Source organism: Plecotus auritus (genome assembly GCF_963455305.1).
Source record: "Plecotus auritus genome assembly, chromosome: 5".
Taxonomy (NCBI): Eukaryota; Metazoa; Chordata; class Mammalia; order Chiroptera; family Vespertilionidae; genus Plecotus; species Plecotus auritus.
The window spans coordinates 39,540,672-39,555,223 of record NC_137776.1 but is presented as its reverse complement, the minus strand read 5'-3'; the positions used below and the strand labels follow the sequence as shown (position 1 = coordinate 39,555,223).

At 39.6% G+C, this 14,552-nt stretch overlaps 1 protein-coding gene across 1 annotated transcript in view; it reads right to left on the bottom strand.

Moving 5' to 3' along the window:
• The window catches only part of PDE1A (phosphodiesterase 1A), a 368,837-nt gene extending 363,615 nt beyond the window's left edge, over positions 1–5,222 (bottom strand). Inside the window, exon 1 of the mRNA XM_080668895.1 lies at positions 5,150–5,222. Within this exon, the coding sequence (XP_080525021.1) occupies positions 5,150–5,196 (47 nt within the window). The 5' untranslated portion in view covers positions 5,197–5,222. The remainder of the gene's footprint in view (positions 1–5,149) is intronic.
• Positions 5,223–14,552: the final 9,330 nt, after the last annotated feature.

Sequence of the window (14,552 nt, the reverse complement as noted above, 5' to 3'; positions counted from 1 at the left end):
GCCCCAATTAATGTTAGGTTGGATAGGCTGGGGAAATAACTCTTGGCTGGCTGGCTGAATACAGGGCTATCTCCCCAGTGCTGAGAGAGCATAAAGCTTCCAGCTTTCATGTGAAAACAGACTTAGAAATAGAAAAAAGGAAAAATGTGACATCAGTTTATACTGTTTTTAACTTGTCATTATCATAAAGCCAGGATGTATTTTCAAGACCCACAGCTATAAGACCAAGCTTATCATGTACTTTTAGCTCAGAAGAAAATAAACCCAATCATTTACATTTACTAATAAAGACACCCTTCCTGCTCTAGCCGGTTTCACTCAGTGGATAGAGCGTCGGCCTGTGGACTCAAGGGTCCCAGGTTCAATTCCAGTCAAGGTGATGTACCTTGGTTGGGGGCACATACCCAGTAGGGAGTGTGCAGGAGGCAGCTGATCGATGTTTCTTGCTCATCGATGTTTCTAACTCTCTATCCCTCTCCCTTCCTCTCTCTGTTAAAAAAAAATCAATAAAATATATATTTTTTTTAAAAAAGACACCCTTCCTCACGCACAGCAATATGTGCCATGATACTGGCATCATTGTTGCCTGTGTGTGAGAAAAATGAAAGGGAAGCAGGGAATTAGGAAGGTTTACAAGGATAAAATTCAAGCAATGCCCAAGACAAAGGCAGAGACAAAGAAAAGCTGCCTCTTAAGACAATGTTAGATGCTAATACCGACAAAGCATGAATGGGTAGCTGATCCCAACTGCTGACAGCTGCATTGGAAGGCATGGAAGGTGACTGAAAGTTAGAGGCGAGCTCATAGCTATGTCTGATATGTCTCACTGATTTCTGAAGCAGAACGCAAACTGCAACATCAGATAGCTTCAGGTCACTTTGAGACAAGAAATGTAAACAAATTCTAGTGAAAGCTTTTGTTGATGAAAACTAGAATAGCACATGAAATTCAATTTCAGAGGAAAACTTTAAATTTCACAAAAATATTTAATGGAAGCAAAGGATATGTAGTTTTATAAAAGCCTAAGTGTTTAAATATAATACTACCTGTAATTTTTTAAAGGTGCCAGTTGAGGGTGTTCCTTGGAAAATTATAATTATTTCCAATGCCTGTTGAATATATTAAACTAATTTTAGTGCTTGTAATATGAATCCTTGTACTGGTATGAAAAAAGCAAGATAACAGACCAATAACCTATAGGTCTCATAAGAAAAGTGTTTTCTAATATACAGAAGCCTTTGAGAAAAAAAAAGGAAAAAAAGTCCAAAGAAAAGAGCAAATTACCTTCATTTTTAAAAATATAATCTCTTTCAAGCAAATCGAGTCACTTTCAGTACATTCAAAATTACATTAAGAGAGTTCATTTAAATTGCTTTTCAGAATTGACTAGTATTCATTTTATCTAAGGAAAAGCATTGTTCACACACAATATTATAATTACATCTATTTGTTGTGCTTAGCTAAAAAATTTTCCAGACATATGCAGCTGACAATTAATAATTAATTCAATTTTATGTTATGTTTTCTTTTTTCTTTTCTTTTTTAGTTAAATATAGTTGGTATACAATAAGATATTACTTTTAGGTGTATAATATAGCGATTTGACCTTTTTATATCTTACAATGTATACTATTTTCAACTTAACAGTGCTCCTTTCTAATATATATATACCCATATATATATTTGTACATATACATATTAGACATTACAGTTATTTTGTTTTTCTTAGTGTCTTTGCTTTTTTTAAAGTATTTAATATGTACGTGTAGTTTTATGCTGTGTGATCATATTAATAATTTTTTATTTTGATTAGTTTTTTATCTTTTTGAAATAATATTATTCTCATGCTTGCTTGGCACTCTTGTGATCCATGCCCTTGTAACAATCCCCTACCCTTGGCTGTTGGTGAAAACTATGACTTTCTTCTAACCAAAAGAATATGGCAAAGGTGATGGGGTGGGATGTCAACCTTGTGATTATATTTTGTTTTATAAGACTCCACCCTAGGTGGTTTAGCAGCAGAAGACTCTCCTGCTGGCCTTGAAGAAGCAAACAGCCGTGCTGTGAACTTGTCTATGGAAAGGGACATGGGACAAGAAATTGCAGGTAGCCTCTGGGATGTTAAGGTGCCTTCATCCAACAGCCAGTGAGAAGCCCAGACCCTCAGTCATGCAGTCACAAGGAAGTGAATTCCTCTAACAATGTCATGAGCTCTATAAAGGAATCCAGTCCCGCCAAGACCTTCATTGCAGGCTTACAAGACACTGAGCAGGAGTTTTAGTTTAGCAGGTCTGATTCTTGACCCATAGAAACGGTGTGAAAATAGGTGTATGTTGTTTTAAGCTTCTACATTTGTGTTAATTTGTTTCGTAACAATAGAAGACTAATACATTACCTTTCCCTTTTCTTCCTCCCCTCTACCCACATCACCAACACCACCATCACCACCCAGGTAACCCAGGTGACAAAATTTCTTAGATTATAAAATTATAATTATTCACAAAATGTAAATATTTATTCTGTAGGGATCTAAAGTATATTTCAAAATGTGGATATTATGCAACATCATCAGCATCCTGCTTTTCTTATTCACCAATAACTCATGGAAATCCTTCCAGGTTTTCTACTTTGGTTCTAACACAGTCTTTTTAATGGCTACCAAATAATCCATGATGTAAATGTGCTGTGATGAGCATTCACTTGTTTCCAGTTCTTTGCCCATGAGAAAAGTTACAACCAATATTCTGTATGTAATCTTCATGGGTTTTTTTACTTCTACTAGCTAGATTCCTAAGAGAAGGACTGTTAGATCAAAGTCAACTTTCCAAAAAGGATGTAATAATTTACTTTTTTATTAGTAACATCTGAAGATGCTCCCACCTCTCCATTCCTGGGCAGAAAGTCGTGTTTTCCTTCTTTTTAATTTTGGCCAGTTTGAGAGATATACAGATGTTAGTTTAATTTACTTTTGCCTGCCTTTTAGGAGTTTGAACTTTTTCAGATTAGCTTTTCTATGATTTGCCTGGTTTTACCCAGTGCCCCTTGTTCTCTTGGATTATGTCCTTGCTGCTTTGTAAGGACTTTGTGTATTATAAATATTAATCTTCTGTCCGTGTTCTACATGCAGATATCTTTCTAAATATATTCTTCTTTCCACTCACCTTTTTAAAAATAAAATCTCTCCTTCCCCTCATTTTATACCCATGGTTGTCTAAATTTTCTATAGTTGTTTATTATGTTTTTGTTCAATTTAATTTTTAATCTATCCAACATTTGTCTATATGGTATGAGTTACTGGTACAATTTTATTTACTTCCTGATGGGTAGCCAATTGGGCTAGTACCATATGGTGCAAAAAAACATCAAGTGCCAATGATTTAAAATACCACCTTGGCCATATGTTAAATTCTCATCCTTACCAAGATCTATTTTTCACATTTGGGATTCTTTGCCACTGGTATGTTCTGATGCCAATGCCATATTGATTCAAATACAGTGAATTACTGCATGTCCTCGGCTACTAAAGTCAGCTCTCTTCCTCCAGTCCTCTTTCACAAAATCTCTTACCTTAACTCAGGCATTCATTCCTTCCTTAAAAATTTAAAACTCTTCATCAGACTAAAAAAAAGAAAGCTTGTGAGGAGTTCTAATTAAAAACGAATTCTATTTTTATACTAACATTTAAAAGATTCATATTTTAATGTTAGTCATTCTTTTCTCCCAAAACTGTATTCCAGCTCTTTGTTCAAGTCCCATGTTATGCTCTTCAAAACAAATATGTATTTTTCAGTGTAGGGATAAATCCAGCACCAGTTCTCTCCTTGGGACTCTCACAGAATCTGGGGCTCACTAGAACACAAACATAAGCTCAGCGAATTTTCTCCTATTTGCCTTTTCTCTTCCTTTTTTTTCTTTTTAAGCCTTTTCTCTGCCTTTTCTTTCTTTTTTAATGATTATTCATTTAATGAGAATTTGAGTCCCTACAACTGCAAAGTACTTAAGCATGATGAGGCAATATATACTTGAGGATTTGCCTTAACAGAGGCTAACTTAGTAAAAGTTACTTTTATAAAAAGGCAAATAAAAGCTTTTGCACAATTTACTTTTCTTTCTTTCTGGTCAGGTTTTTATGTAAAAATATTTATCTGCATTGCTATCAAGCATGATGTCAAATTTTATAATATTTGCTGTTCTCAAAAATGGTAAGTTAAACGCAGAGTCCTGCACAAGTGGCAATGATTGCATTTACTTTTGTAATCTCCATAAATGGGAATCATTATCAATCAAATGAGTAGAATCAGATACATTGGTATTAAATTATAGTCATTTCTTTCTCCCTTTTTATGCTAATTGTAAACAACTTTCAGAGGGGGAAAAGCCTTTAGGACAATACATAATCAAGTATATTTTTCTTCTAGACAAATATTTCATCAGATTTAAAGTAAAAAAAAAAATATATGCTTTCTTTAACTGTACCACCATTGAAAATATAATTTTAAATTGCCAGTAGATCTCAACCAGACCCCTTTTATGCAAGGAACGAAATATATAAACTCTGAGGCTTTTACTACCAACTGTGCAAGATTTATCATTCACCTGAGTAAATGGAAGAATAACTGCAAGCATATTGCTTTCTCTTGGAACCTTGGACAATAAGCTGAAAGATCCACATAATTATATTTCCCTTTTATTTGTAAGTATGCCCCCTGCTGCCCCAGTTGCTTTTTCCTCTGTCTAGCAAGAGGACAGCTCTGTTAGACATCATCTGCTACCTTGAAAAGTATACCTTCTTTCCTCTACAGCCCAACTAAGTTCTAGACTTACTATATTTCCTAGTTTCACAAAGTTAAAAAATAATTTTTCAAGTATTTTATAACAAATAGAAAATAGAATACAGCAAAGAATTTCTTAATTTATTAATAAAATGCATATTGTTTCCAGAAACCTCAGAACAAGGAAAATGATTTCATGATGTAATGGTAAACCCGAACCACGTGATTTGGTGGTACTCAGGTTATGCCATACCCATTTAGGTCTTAGAAACTTACTTTTCCAAGCATGCTAGATTAAAAATAAAGATAAATTTCATTTTTTCCATTTGCTAAAATCAAAACAATGTCAAATAAAATGGCATGATGAATAGACTTACTCAAATACGGTGAAGACTGAAATGTCCGGGTGATAGCAAGTCAGCATGAAATGGGTAGATAGTACAACATGAATAAGAATTCAGCTCCTCCTGTCAACAATAAGACATGGATTACATTGACAATTTTGAAAACAATAGGTTTGTCCAGTTGTCAAATATATTCTTCTCATTCTAAAACTAGATTAAGAAAGTACACCCTGTCCCACTCTGTCCAATCAGATGTTTATGCTCTCCTTTTTATTTCTTACCTACATTATCTTCTAAGACTCCCACCAGTCTGTCATTTAAAAATTCACTCATTCACACTAAGTTAGAAATGGCTGAAAAAAAAAAAAAAAAGAAATGGCTGGTGTTGTGTCCAGTTATTTGGATTTGAAATGTACTTAATGTAGTATGAAAGTCTTTGTCTCTTATTAAAGAAAACCATGGGGGAAAGATGAGGGATGTTAACTTGTGACTTGGAACATTCATTTCTTCCAACAGGGTTAGGAAGACCTTGACTCTGGATCCACAGTTTCCTTATTTGGCTCCCATTTCCATTTCAGATATTTTCTTAAATCCTTCTGATCACTTTGCCTGCATTCTAAGAGAACATTACATTCTTCCAAAACTAAATTTATACCTATCTCAAAAAACTTAGGTCCACCTTTCAAAGTCAAGTTCAGTAGAAATCCTCATATCAGACACATCAGCAATTGGTAACTGGTCAGTTCATCCAAACTAGTCGGTGTAAAAAAGCGAATCATGAAAAGTGTTAAAAGTTTTGAAGGACAAGTTCCCTGACTTATGGTAAGTATGCAACTGTCCCAAGAGGGGCAGAGAGAAAGCACATGAGAAAGCAGTCCCCAGTCATTCACATTCACCTTTCTCTGGACATGACTGTATTCTGCTGAGGGAATGTAGAGCACCAGTTTAACTGGCAAGTTGTATAAATTGAGATATGCTCAGAGAGTCTCTAACTCAGTACAACATGACCTCATAGACCAACATTGAGTAGATCTATAAAGCTTGAGCCAGACAGGAAAATCCAGTTACCCCAGAGAGTACTCTCAGGAGATTTTTTTCTACAAAATAGATCAAAAAATAAAGATGTACTTTGACCTTCTCCAATATGTTTATAATACTAAGATAATAACTATTGGAAGGGATGAAAATAACTCCAGGAACAGTGTAGACTGAAGAGCACAAACAATGGAAACAAGTCAAGCAGTCACAGAAGAGTCCTGATTTGGTGAAAGAGGTTTTCAACTGTCATTTTTGTAGCCTGAAGCTGATCATATTACCATTTTCTGTGATACTAACGATTGCAGGTGTCACTGTGATTCACTGAATAATGTTACCCTTGCCTTGAAATGCAAAATCCTCATTTCACATGAGTAGCTTTCATGGTACTCAAAGAGAAAAACAACTTGCTAATGTGAAAACTTAAAGAAAATAAAAGTCTACAAGAATACTTGATGAAGTGAGAATAATTGTTTTAACAGCAGTGGCAGATATTAATCAAAATTCACACAGCATTTATAGATGATGATTCATCTTTGGTAGACCCTTAATTACCACTTTCATCCTCATTATTGGAACCTGTTTCAGAAATTTTAAAAACAGGTGCAAAATAAAAGATAGTATAAATGTCACTCCATGTGAAAATCTGAATTTTAAAATTTAGAAAAATAAACCAATTGGATACTCTTCATTATAAAAACATGTTCTCATATTCTGATTGTGGAGAGAAGAGAATGGGATAGATACACAGATACATTTTGAATGAACAAAAAGGCAATTTTTAAAATTCAATCAATACTAGTTCCTCTATTTTTACTTTAGAATTTTTTATCAATATTGCCTTTATTTTATATTTTTAAATATTTAATAGATAATTCACATGGTCAAAAATTACAAAGTTCAAAAAGATATACAGTGAAGACTCCTCCAAGACTGTCTGCATCTGCCCAGTGCCCAAGTGTCCTTTCCCAGTAACAACTGTTTTATATAATAAACATATTATTATGGATATATACATATTATATATTCATGTTCCCAGTTCACACAAATATGGCATATTATATTTTCCTGGACCTTATATTTTTATTTAACACTAGAGGCCTGGTGCACGAAATTCATGCACGGGGGCAGGGGGTGTCACTCACCCTGGCCTGCGCCCTCTTGCAATCTCGGGCCCCTTGGGTAGGGTCTCTAGGCCTGGCTGGCCCCACCCCCACCGCTGCCACTGCTTGCCATCTGTGCCGTGCTGCCCCCTCACCCCCCTTTCAGTCACCTCCCTCTGCGGGCAACAGGCATAGGGTTTGATCGCTTGGCTGGCCTGAGCCTCCCTCTGCAGGGTGATCGCTGGCCAGCCCTGCACACCTGCCACAGTGTCTCTGGCCAGTGGCCTGGGTCTCCCTCTGTGGGGCAGTCGATCGCAGGACCCCCAGATCGATCATCCCGCAGAGGAAGGCCCCACCCACCTGCTACAGCAATGCCAGCCAGGTGGCCTGGGCCTCCTTCGTTGAGGCAATTGATCGCGAGCTCCATGATCGATTACCCAGCAGAGGGAGGCCCTGCCCGCCTGGCCCGGGGCTCTGCAATCAGTCACCACTCAGAGGGTGGCCTGGGCCTCCCTCTTTGGGGTGATTGATCGTGGCGCCCCCCCATCAATTGCCCCACAGAGGATGGCCTGGGCTTCCCTCTGTGGGGCAATCATGGAGCAATGGCGGGGCCCCCCAACCAATAACATCACACCCGCCTTGGCTGGCCTGGTGCCAGTGTGTGTCATAGCGTGGTCATCCGGAAGGTTATCTGGATGGTCGTTCTGCTGTTTGGTTGTTCGGTCGATTTGCATATTATGCTTTTATTATTATAGATTATATCTTAAATATCTTTCAGTACATAGGACACTTGAATGTTTTTAGTAAATGAAAATGTTCCTTTGTATTAATATACCATTTCTATTTAACCAATGAACTCTATGGACTTGTACATCCATCATTTCACAGTTGTAAGAATTTGCCTATTACAAATATAATGGATGGTTCAAAGAGTGAAATGTACATTTGTAACTTTGACAAATATCGTCAAATCGCCCTTTATATGCATTTACTTTCATTTATACTCCTATGAACAATGAATAAGCATGCTTGTTTCAAGTTATCAATAGATTGTTTGTTAAGAAAATCAAAACTGCCAATGTTACAAGAGAATTGGTAACAGTATAGTTTTGATGTGCATGTCTCTAATTTTCAATAAGGTTGATTATATTATTACATATGTTTTTAATTTATTTTGTTATTTGTGAGCTATCTGCTCATATTTTTTACTTCTTATCTTTTGGGTTGTCTTTTGTTGATCCATAGGAGTTTTGTGCATAATAATGAGATTAACTCTTTGCCTGTAAGATGGCTACAAAACTTTTCCAAGTTTGCATTTTGTCTTTTGGCTTATCATGTGATGTTTTTGTCATGAAGAATTTTTTTCTTTTTATATTCACTAAATTCACTAAAAATACTTTATTACAGATTTTGGATTTTCATTTGTAATTTTAAAAAAGCCTTCCTACTGACAAATTTTCATCTAGTATTGTAATGGCTTATATTTTTACATATAAATTCTTTTTTTTAAAATATATTTTATTAATTTTTTACAGAGAGGAAGAGAGAGGAGAGGGATAGAGAGCTAGAAACATCGATGAGAGAGAAACATCGATCAGCTGCCTCCTGCACACCTCCTACAGGGGATGTGCCCGCAACCAAGGTACATGCCCTTGACCGGAATCGAACCCGGGACCTTTCAGTCCGCAGGCCGACGCTCTATCCACTGAGCCAAACCGGTTTCGGCTACATATAAATTCTTGATGCATCTGGAATTTATTATCTATATATATATCCTATCTAATAAAAGAGTAATATGCAATTAACCATCACTCCACTACACCCACAAGCCACGCCCACCAGCCACACCCACCAGCCAATCATGAGGGAATATGCAAATAAACCCAACCAAGATGGCTACCGCCACAGAGAGCGGGAGGGAGGCTTGGGTTTCCCCGACAATGGAGGAAGCCAAGCTTTTCGCCTGCCCTTGCCAGCCCAGGCCTCCACTTAAGGCTACAAAGTTTCAATGATAGAAGATACATAAACCCAAACAGAAATGGCGGCAGCCACGGAGCTGGAAAGAGCAGGAGGCTAGGGTTGCCCCCGGCGATGGAGGAAGCCAAGCTTTCCGCACACCCTGGCCAGCCCAAGCCTCCGCTTAAGGCTACAAAGTTTCAATTATAGAAGATACATAAATCCCCCAAAAAAGGCTGCCGCCATGGAGCAAGCAGAAGGCTTGGCTCTGCTCCAGGCTACAAAGTTTCAATTGTAGAAGATAAATAAACCCCAGATACCAGGGCCTCCGCTTGGGTCACCAGGGGGCATGGCTGGCCTGCAAACCACCACAGGCCCCTCGCCCAGGCCACCCCATGCCCCAAGGGAACCCCCACCCTGATCTGGGACACCCTTCAGCCGGCCCCCACCTGTGCACCAGGCCTCTTTCCTATCTAATAAAAGAGTAATATGCAGATTGACCATCACTCCAACACACAAGATGGCTGCCCCCATGTGGTCAAAGATCCTGCCCCCATGTGGACACAAGATGGCCGCCACAAGATGGCCAGCAAGGGAGGGCAGTTGGTAGGGACCAGGCCTGCAAGGGAGGGCAGTTGTGGGCAATCAGGCCAGCAAGGGAGGGCAGTTAGGGGTGACCAAGCCGGCAGAGGAGGGAAATTGGGGCGACCAGGCCTGCAGGGAAGGGCAGTTAGGGGTGACCCGGCTGGCAGAGGAGGGAAGTTGGGGGTGATCAGGCCTGCAGGGAAAGGCAGTTGGGGGTGACCAGGCCTGCAGGGGAGGGCAATTGGGGGGACCCAGGCCTGCAGGGGAGGGCAGTTGGGGTGGACCCAGGCCTGCAGGGGAGGGGAGTTGGGGACAATCAGGCTGGCAGGGGATCAGTTAGGCATCAATCAGGCTGGCAGGGGAGTGGTTAGGGGCTGATCAGGCTGGCAGGCAGAAGTGGTTAGGGGCAATCAGGAAGGCAGGCAGGCGAGCAGTTGGGAGCCAGCAGTCCTGGATTGTGATAGGAATGTCGGACTGCCCGTTTAGGCCCGATCCTAGTGGGATCGGGCCTAAACGGGCAGTCGGACATCCCTCGAGGGGTCCCAGATTGGAGAGCGTGCAGGCTGGGCTGAGAAACACCCCTCTCCCTGTGCACGAATTTCATGCACCGGGCCTCTAGTATATATATAAAAGTCTAAGCAACAGTTACAACCAGTCAACTGAACAACTGGTTGACTGGTCGCTATGACACACACTGACCACCAGGGTGCAGACCCTCAATGCAGGAGCTGCCCCCTGGTGGTCAGTGCACTCCCACACCAACCTCCTGTGGTCCCTCTCCCCAGTCGGCCAACCTCCCGCGGACCCTCCCCCCGGACTGAGCTAGACGGCCAGGCCGAGGGACCCCACCTGTGCACAACTTCATGCACCAGGCCTCTAGCAGTATATAATGTACAATGTGGATCCAATATTTTTTCAGAGAGCTACGCATCACCCCAGAACCATTTGTTAAGTAATCTACTTTTACCCTTTTTGCACTTTAAGGTTCTATGCACATGTTTCTTTTTATATGCATAAAGAAAGTCCGGCAGGATATATAAGAAACTAAAAAAATGGTTACTTATGTGGGGGGAGGGAAGGAAGGGAGAATATATAGTAGATACTGGGCATATGGAGCAAAAGGATGATATAGACTTTTCACTGAATTTTTAAATTAAATTTCATCAAAAAATAAAATATAATATAATGTGAAAAATATATTCAGTCATTAAAAACTAGACCCATTTCTATTTATTGTCATATAATTATGCTGTTCTCAATGTTTTATAACTAACAAAAGTGTAATATGCAAATTGACCATCACTCCAACACACAAGATGGCTACCCCCATGTGGGCATAAGATGGCCACCACAAGATGGCCAGCAGGGGAGGGCAGTTGGGAGGGACCAGGCCTGCAAGGGAGGGCAGTTGTGGGCGATCAGGCCAGCAGGGGAGGGCAGTTGGGAGGGACCAGGCCTGCAAGGGAGGGAGGTTGGGGGTGATCAAGCCTGCAGGGGAGGGCACTAAGGGGTGACCAGACCGGCAGAGGAGGGAAGTTGGGGGCGACCAGGCCTGCAGGGAAGGGCAGTTGAGGGGGACCCAGGCCTGCAGCAGAGAGCAATTGGGGAGGACCAGGCCTGCAGGGGAGGGCAGTTAGGGGTGACCAGGCCTGCAGGGGAGGGCAGTTAGGGGCAAACAGGCTGGCAGGGGAGCAGTTAGGCATCAATCAGGCTGGCAGGGGAGTGGTTAGGGGGTGATCAGGCTGGCAGGCAGAAGCAATTAGGGGCAATCAGGAAGGCAGGCAGGTGAGCAGTTGGGAGCCAGCAGTCCTGGATTGTGAGTCCTGGTAGGATCGGGCCTAAATGGGCAGTCGGACATCCCTCAAGGGGTCCCAGATTGGAGAGGGTGCAGGCTGGGCTGAGGGACACACACACCCCCATACACGAATTTCATGCACCGGGCCTCTAGTTGTCATATAATTATGCTGTTCTCAATGTTTTATAACTAATATAAAGTTAAAGTAATTATTTATTAGATATTTCTCTAAAACCCTGTGTATTTAAACATTTTCCCCCAACAAAGCAGATATAAATGGAAATTTTTTAACCAAGAGCAAACTCCTAATCAAAATGAGTTAATTGGGTTATTCATCTCAGATTTTAAATGTTAGTCATTATGATGAACAAGGAGAAGATCGTGTATGATTAACAATTTATTATATATAGTCCTATATTCTGAGAACACCATTAGTCTTCTTTCACATCCTCATATAGTGAGTTAATTGTACAACTCTGAATAATGGCTAAAGATCTTTACAAAGTTTTTCTGAGATAAGAAAACTATTCTATTTTTTTCAAGTAATATTCTTATATAGACATGACATTGACTTGGCAATTTTAGCACTTCAGTCTAGCTGCTATTCAGGTTACATGGGACAATATATTGTCTTAACAGTTGACATTTTAAACAATCTTCAATTGTCAAAGGCCGTATTCAAATAAGAATATCTGCATATTTTCCTAATTTATTATGGCATACCTCTTAAGATCATCTGAGAGCTATTGTTTGAAATCACTATAGAAACTCTTTCCTAAGCAACTGCATTTAATCTAATTAATAAAATAAAGACAAAGACCTGGATAAGAAAAGTTTTCATGTTAATATACTTTATGCAACAAACTTGTCTGTTATTTCTAAAGCAATATCACACACTTCAGCAGGGCCTACATATGATAATGCATCCTACAATATTAAATTATTTTTTAGCCATTCATGTAAACCCCCTTTGAGTTGGATCTAATTCTCATTTTATAGAGATTAAAAACTGGTGCTCAGAGACGTTTTCATAAATTGCCTAAACTGACACAGGTAAGTGTTGAGCCAGGTCTCCTCCTGGGACTTGTTTTTGCCCCTATACCCAGCTTCCAGGTTCTCTCTGGCTCTGACATCATATGTCTGTGATTTTCGTCATGGCTTAATCTCTTTGAAACTTATTGTCACATCTCTGAGTGGGAAGAAGACAACCTGCTCCTAAAGATTGTGCTGATGATTGCCGAAACCGGTTTGGCTCAGTGGATAGAGCGTCGGCCTGCGGACTGAAAGGTCCCGGGTTCGATTCCGGTCAAGGGCATGTACCTTGGTTGCGGGCACATCCCCAGTGGGAGGTGTGCAGGAGGCAGCTGATCGATGTTTCTCTCTCATCGATGTTTCTAGCTCTCTATCCCTCTCCCTTCCTCTCTGTGAAATATCAATAAAATATATTTAAAAAAAAAAAAAAAAGATTGTGCTGATGATTAACTGTGACTAGGGAGGCAGCATAAGTGGCAGAGTGGATGGAACATAATTTCCTCTTCTTTCCCAATCCTAACTATATATATAAAAGCCAAATATGCAAAGTGTCCCTTTGGTAGTTCGACCGGGAGACCAGGAGTTCAATCGCTCGCTATGACATGCACTGACCACAGGGGACAGCGCAGAATGAAAGAAGGCCCCAGCCAGCAGCTGGGGAAGGGAGGCCCTGGCCAGCAGCTGGAAGAAAGGCCCAGCCAGCAGCCAGAAGGCCCAAATCAGCCCTGATTGCTGGTCAGGCCTAGGGACCCTACCCATGCACAAATTTCATGCATAGGGCCTCTAGTTTAAGACATAAGCAAGGCTAGTGAAACTTACCAAAATGTTTGAACATAAATGGATTCTAAAATAAGAAAAATTATATGAACACATATATTTAAAAAGATAAATAGTACTAAATTATTTTCATCTTCAAAAGTGTAGTAATTTGAAATAGCATAAACCAGTAGTCGGCAAACTCATTAGTCAACAGAGCCAAATATCAACAGTACAACAACTGAAATTTCTTTTGAGAGCCAAATTTTTTAAACTTAAACTTCTTCTAACGTCACTTCTTCAAAATAGACTCGCCCAGGCCGTGGTATTTTATGGAAGAGCCACACTCAAGGGGCCAAAGAGCCGCATGTGGCTCGCGAGCCGCAGTTTGCCGACCACGGGCATAAACCATTCCCTACATCTTCAGGCACGCCAAGATCTTCTACTTTTCCACAACTGCTTTCTCCTTTGCATTGTTGTTTTAATGTGAATATTCCTTTCCCCTCATGCCATATTATTTCTTTGGGGTAGCCTTTCTAATAAAATTGTCACATTATAAAATCACTACCAATTTATTTCTTTTTACATTTGCTTTATCTTTACAAAGCCACACAAGCATGGTTGACTTTTTTTTATTCAAAACACATCAATAATGTTGTAGGCCAGAGTACACTTCATCTTTTCCTGTCAAACTGAAGTCAACTATCATACTATTTGGAATATTAATGGACACCCTGTCAGATATTCAAATTATTGTGGACAATGTTTATCAAAATCATTATGCTCAAGGAAAAACAATAAGCAAAAACCCTGAATACCTAAAATACATTATACATAAATTTTTTCAGATTACCTTAAATCTTTAATTCCTAATGAAAAAAATTAATATGTGGCCAATACTGAACATAATATGCTAAATCCAAGTACTATGTAATCAGAATTGTTAATGTGATAAAGTAAAATAGTCAAAGTTATGCCATCTGCTTGTTCCTTAGTTAAGAAAAATCTATGTTTCAAATATTACCGCTCTGTTAACAAGGTAAATTATTATTCATCTTAATGTTATCCAGAGGGAAAGAACTTGCCTAAAATAAACTTTCCTTTTTTCTAAATATGCTGAATTAGTGATTCATATCTTTCCAATTTGGGTATAAAATGTCATGTTTCAGTTGAA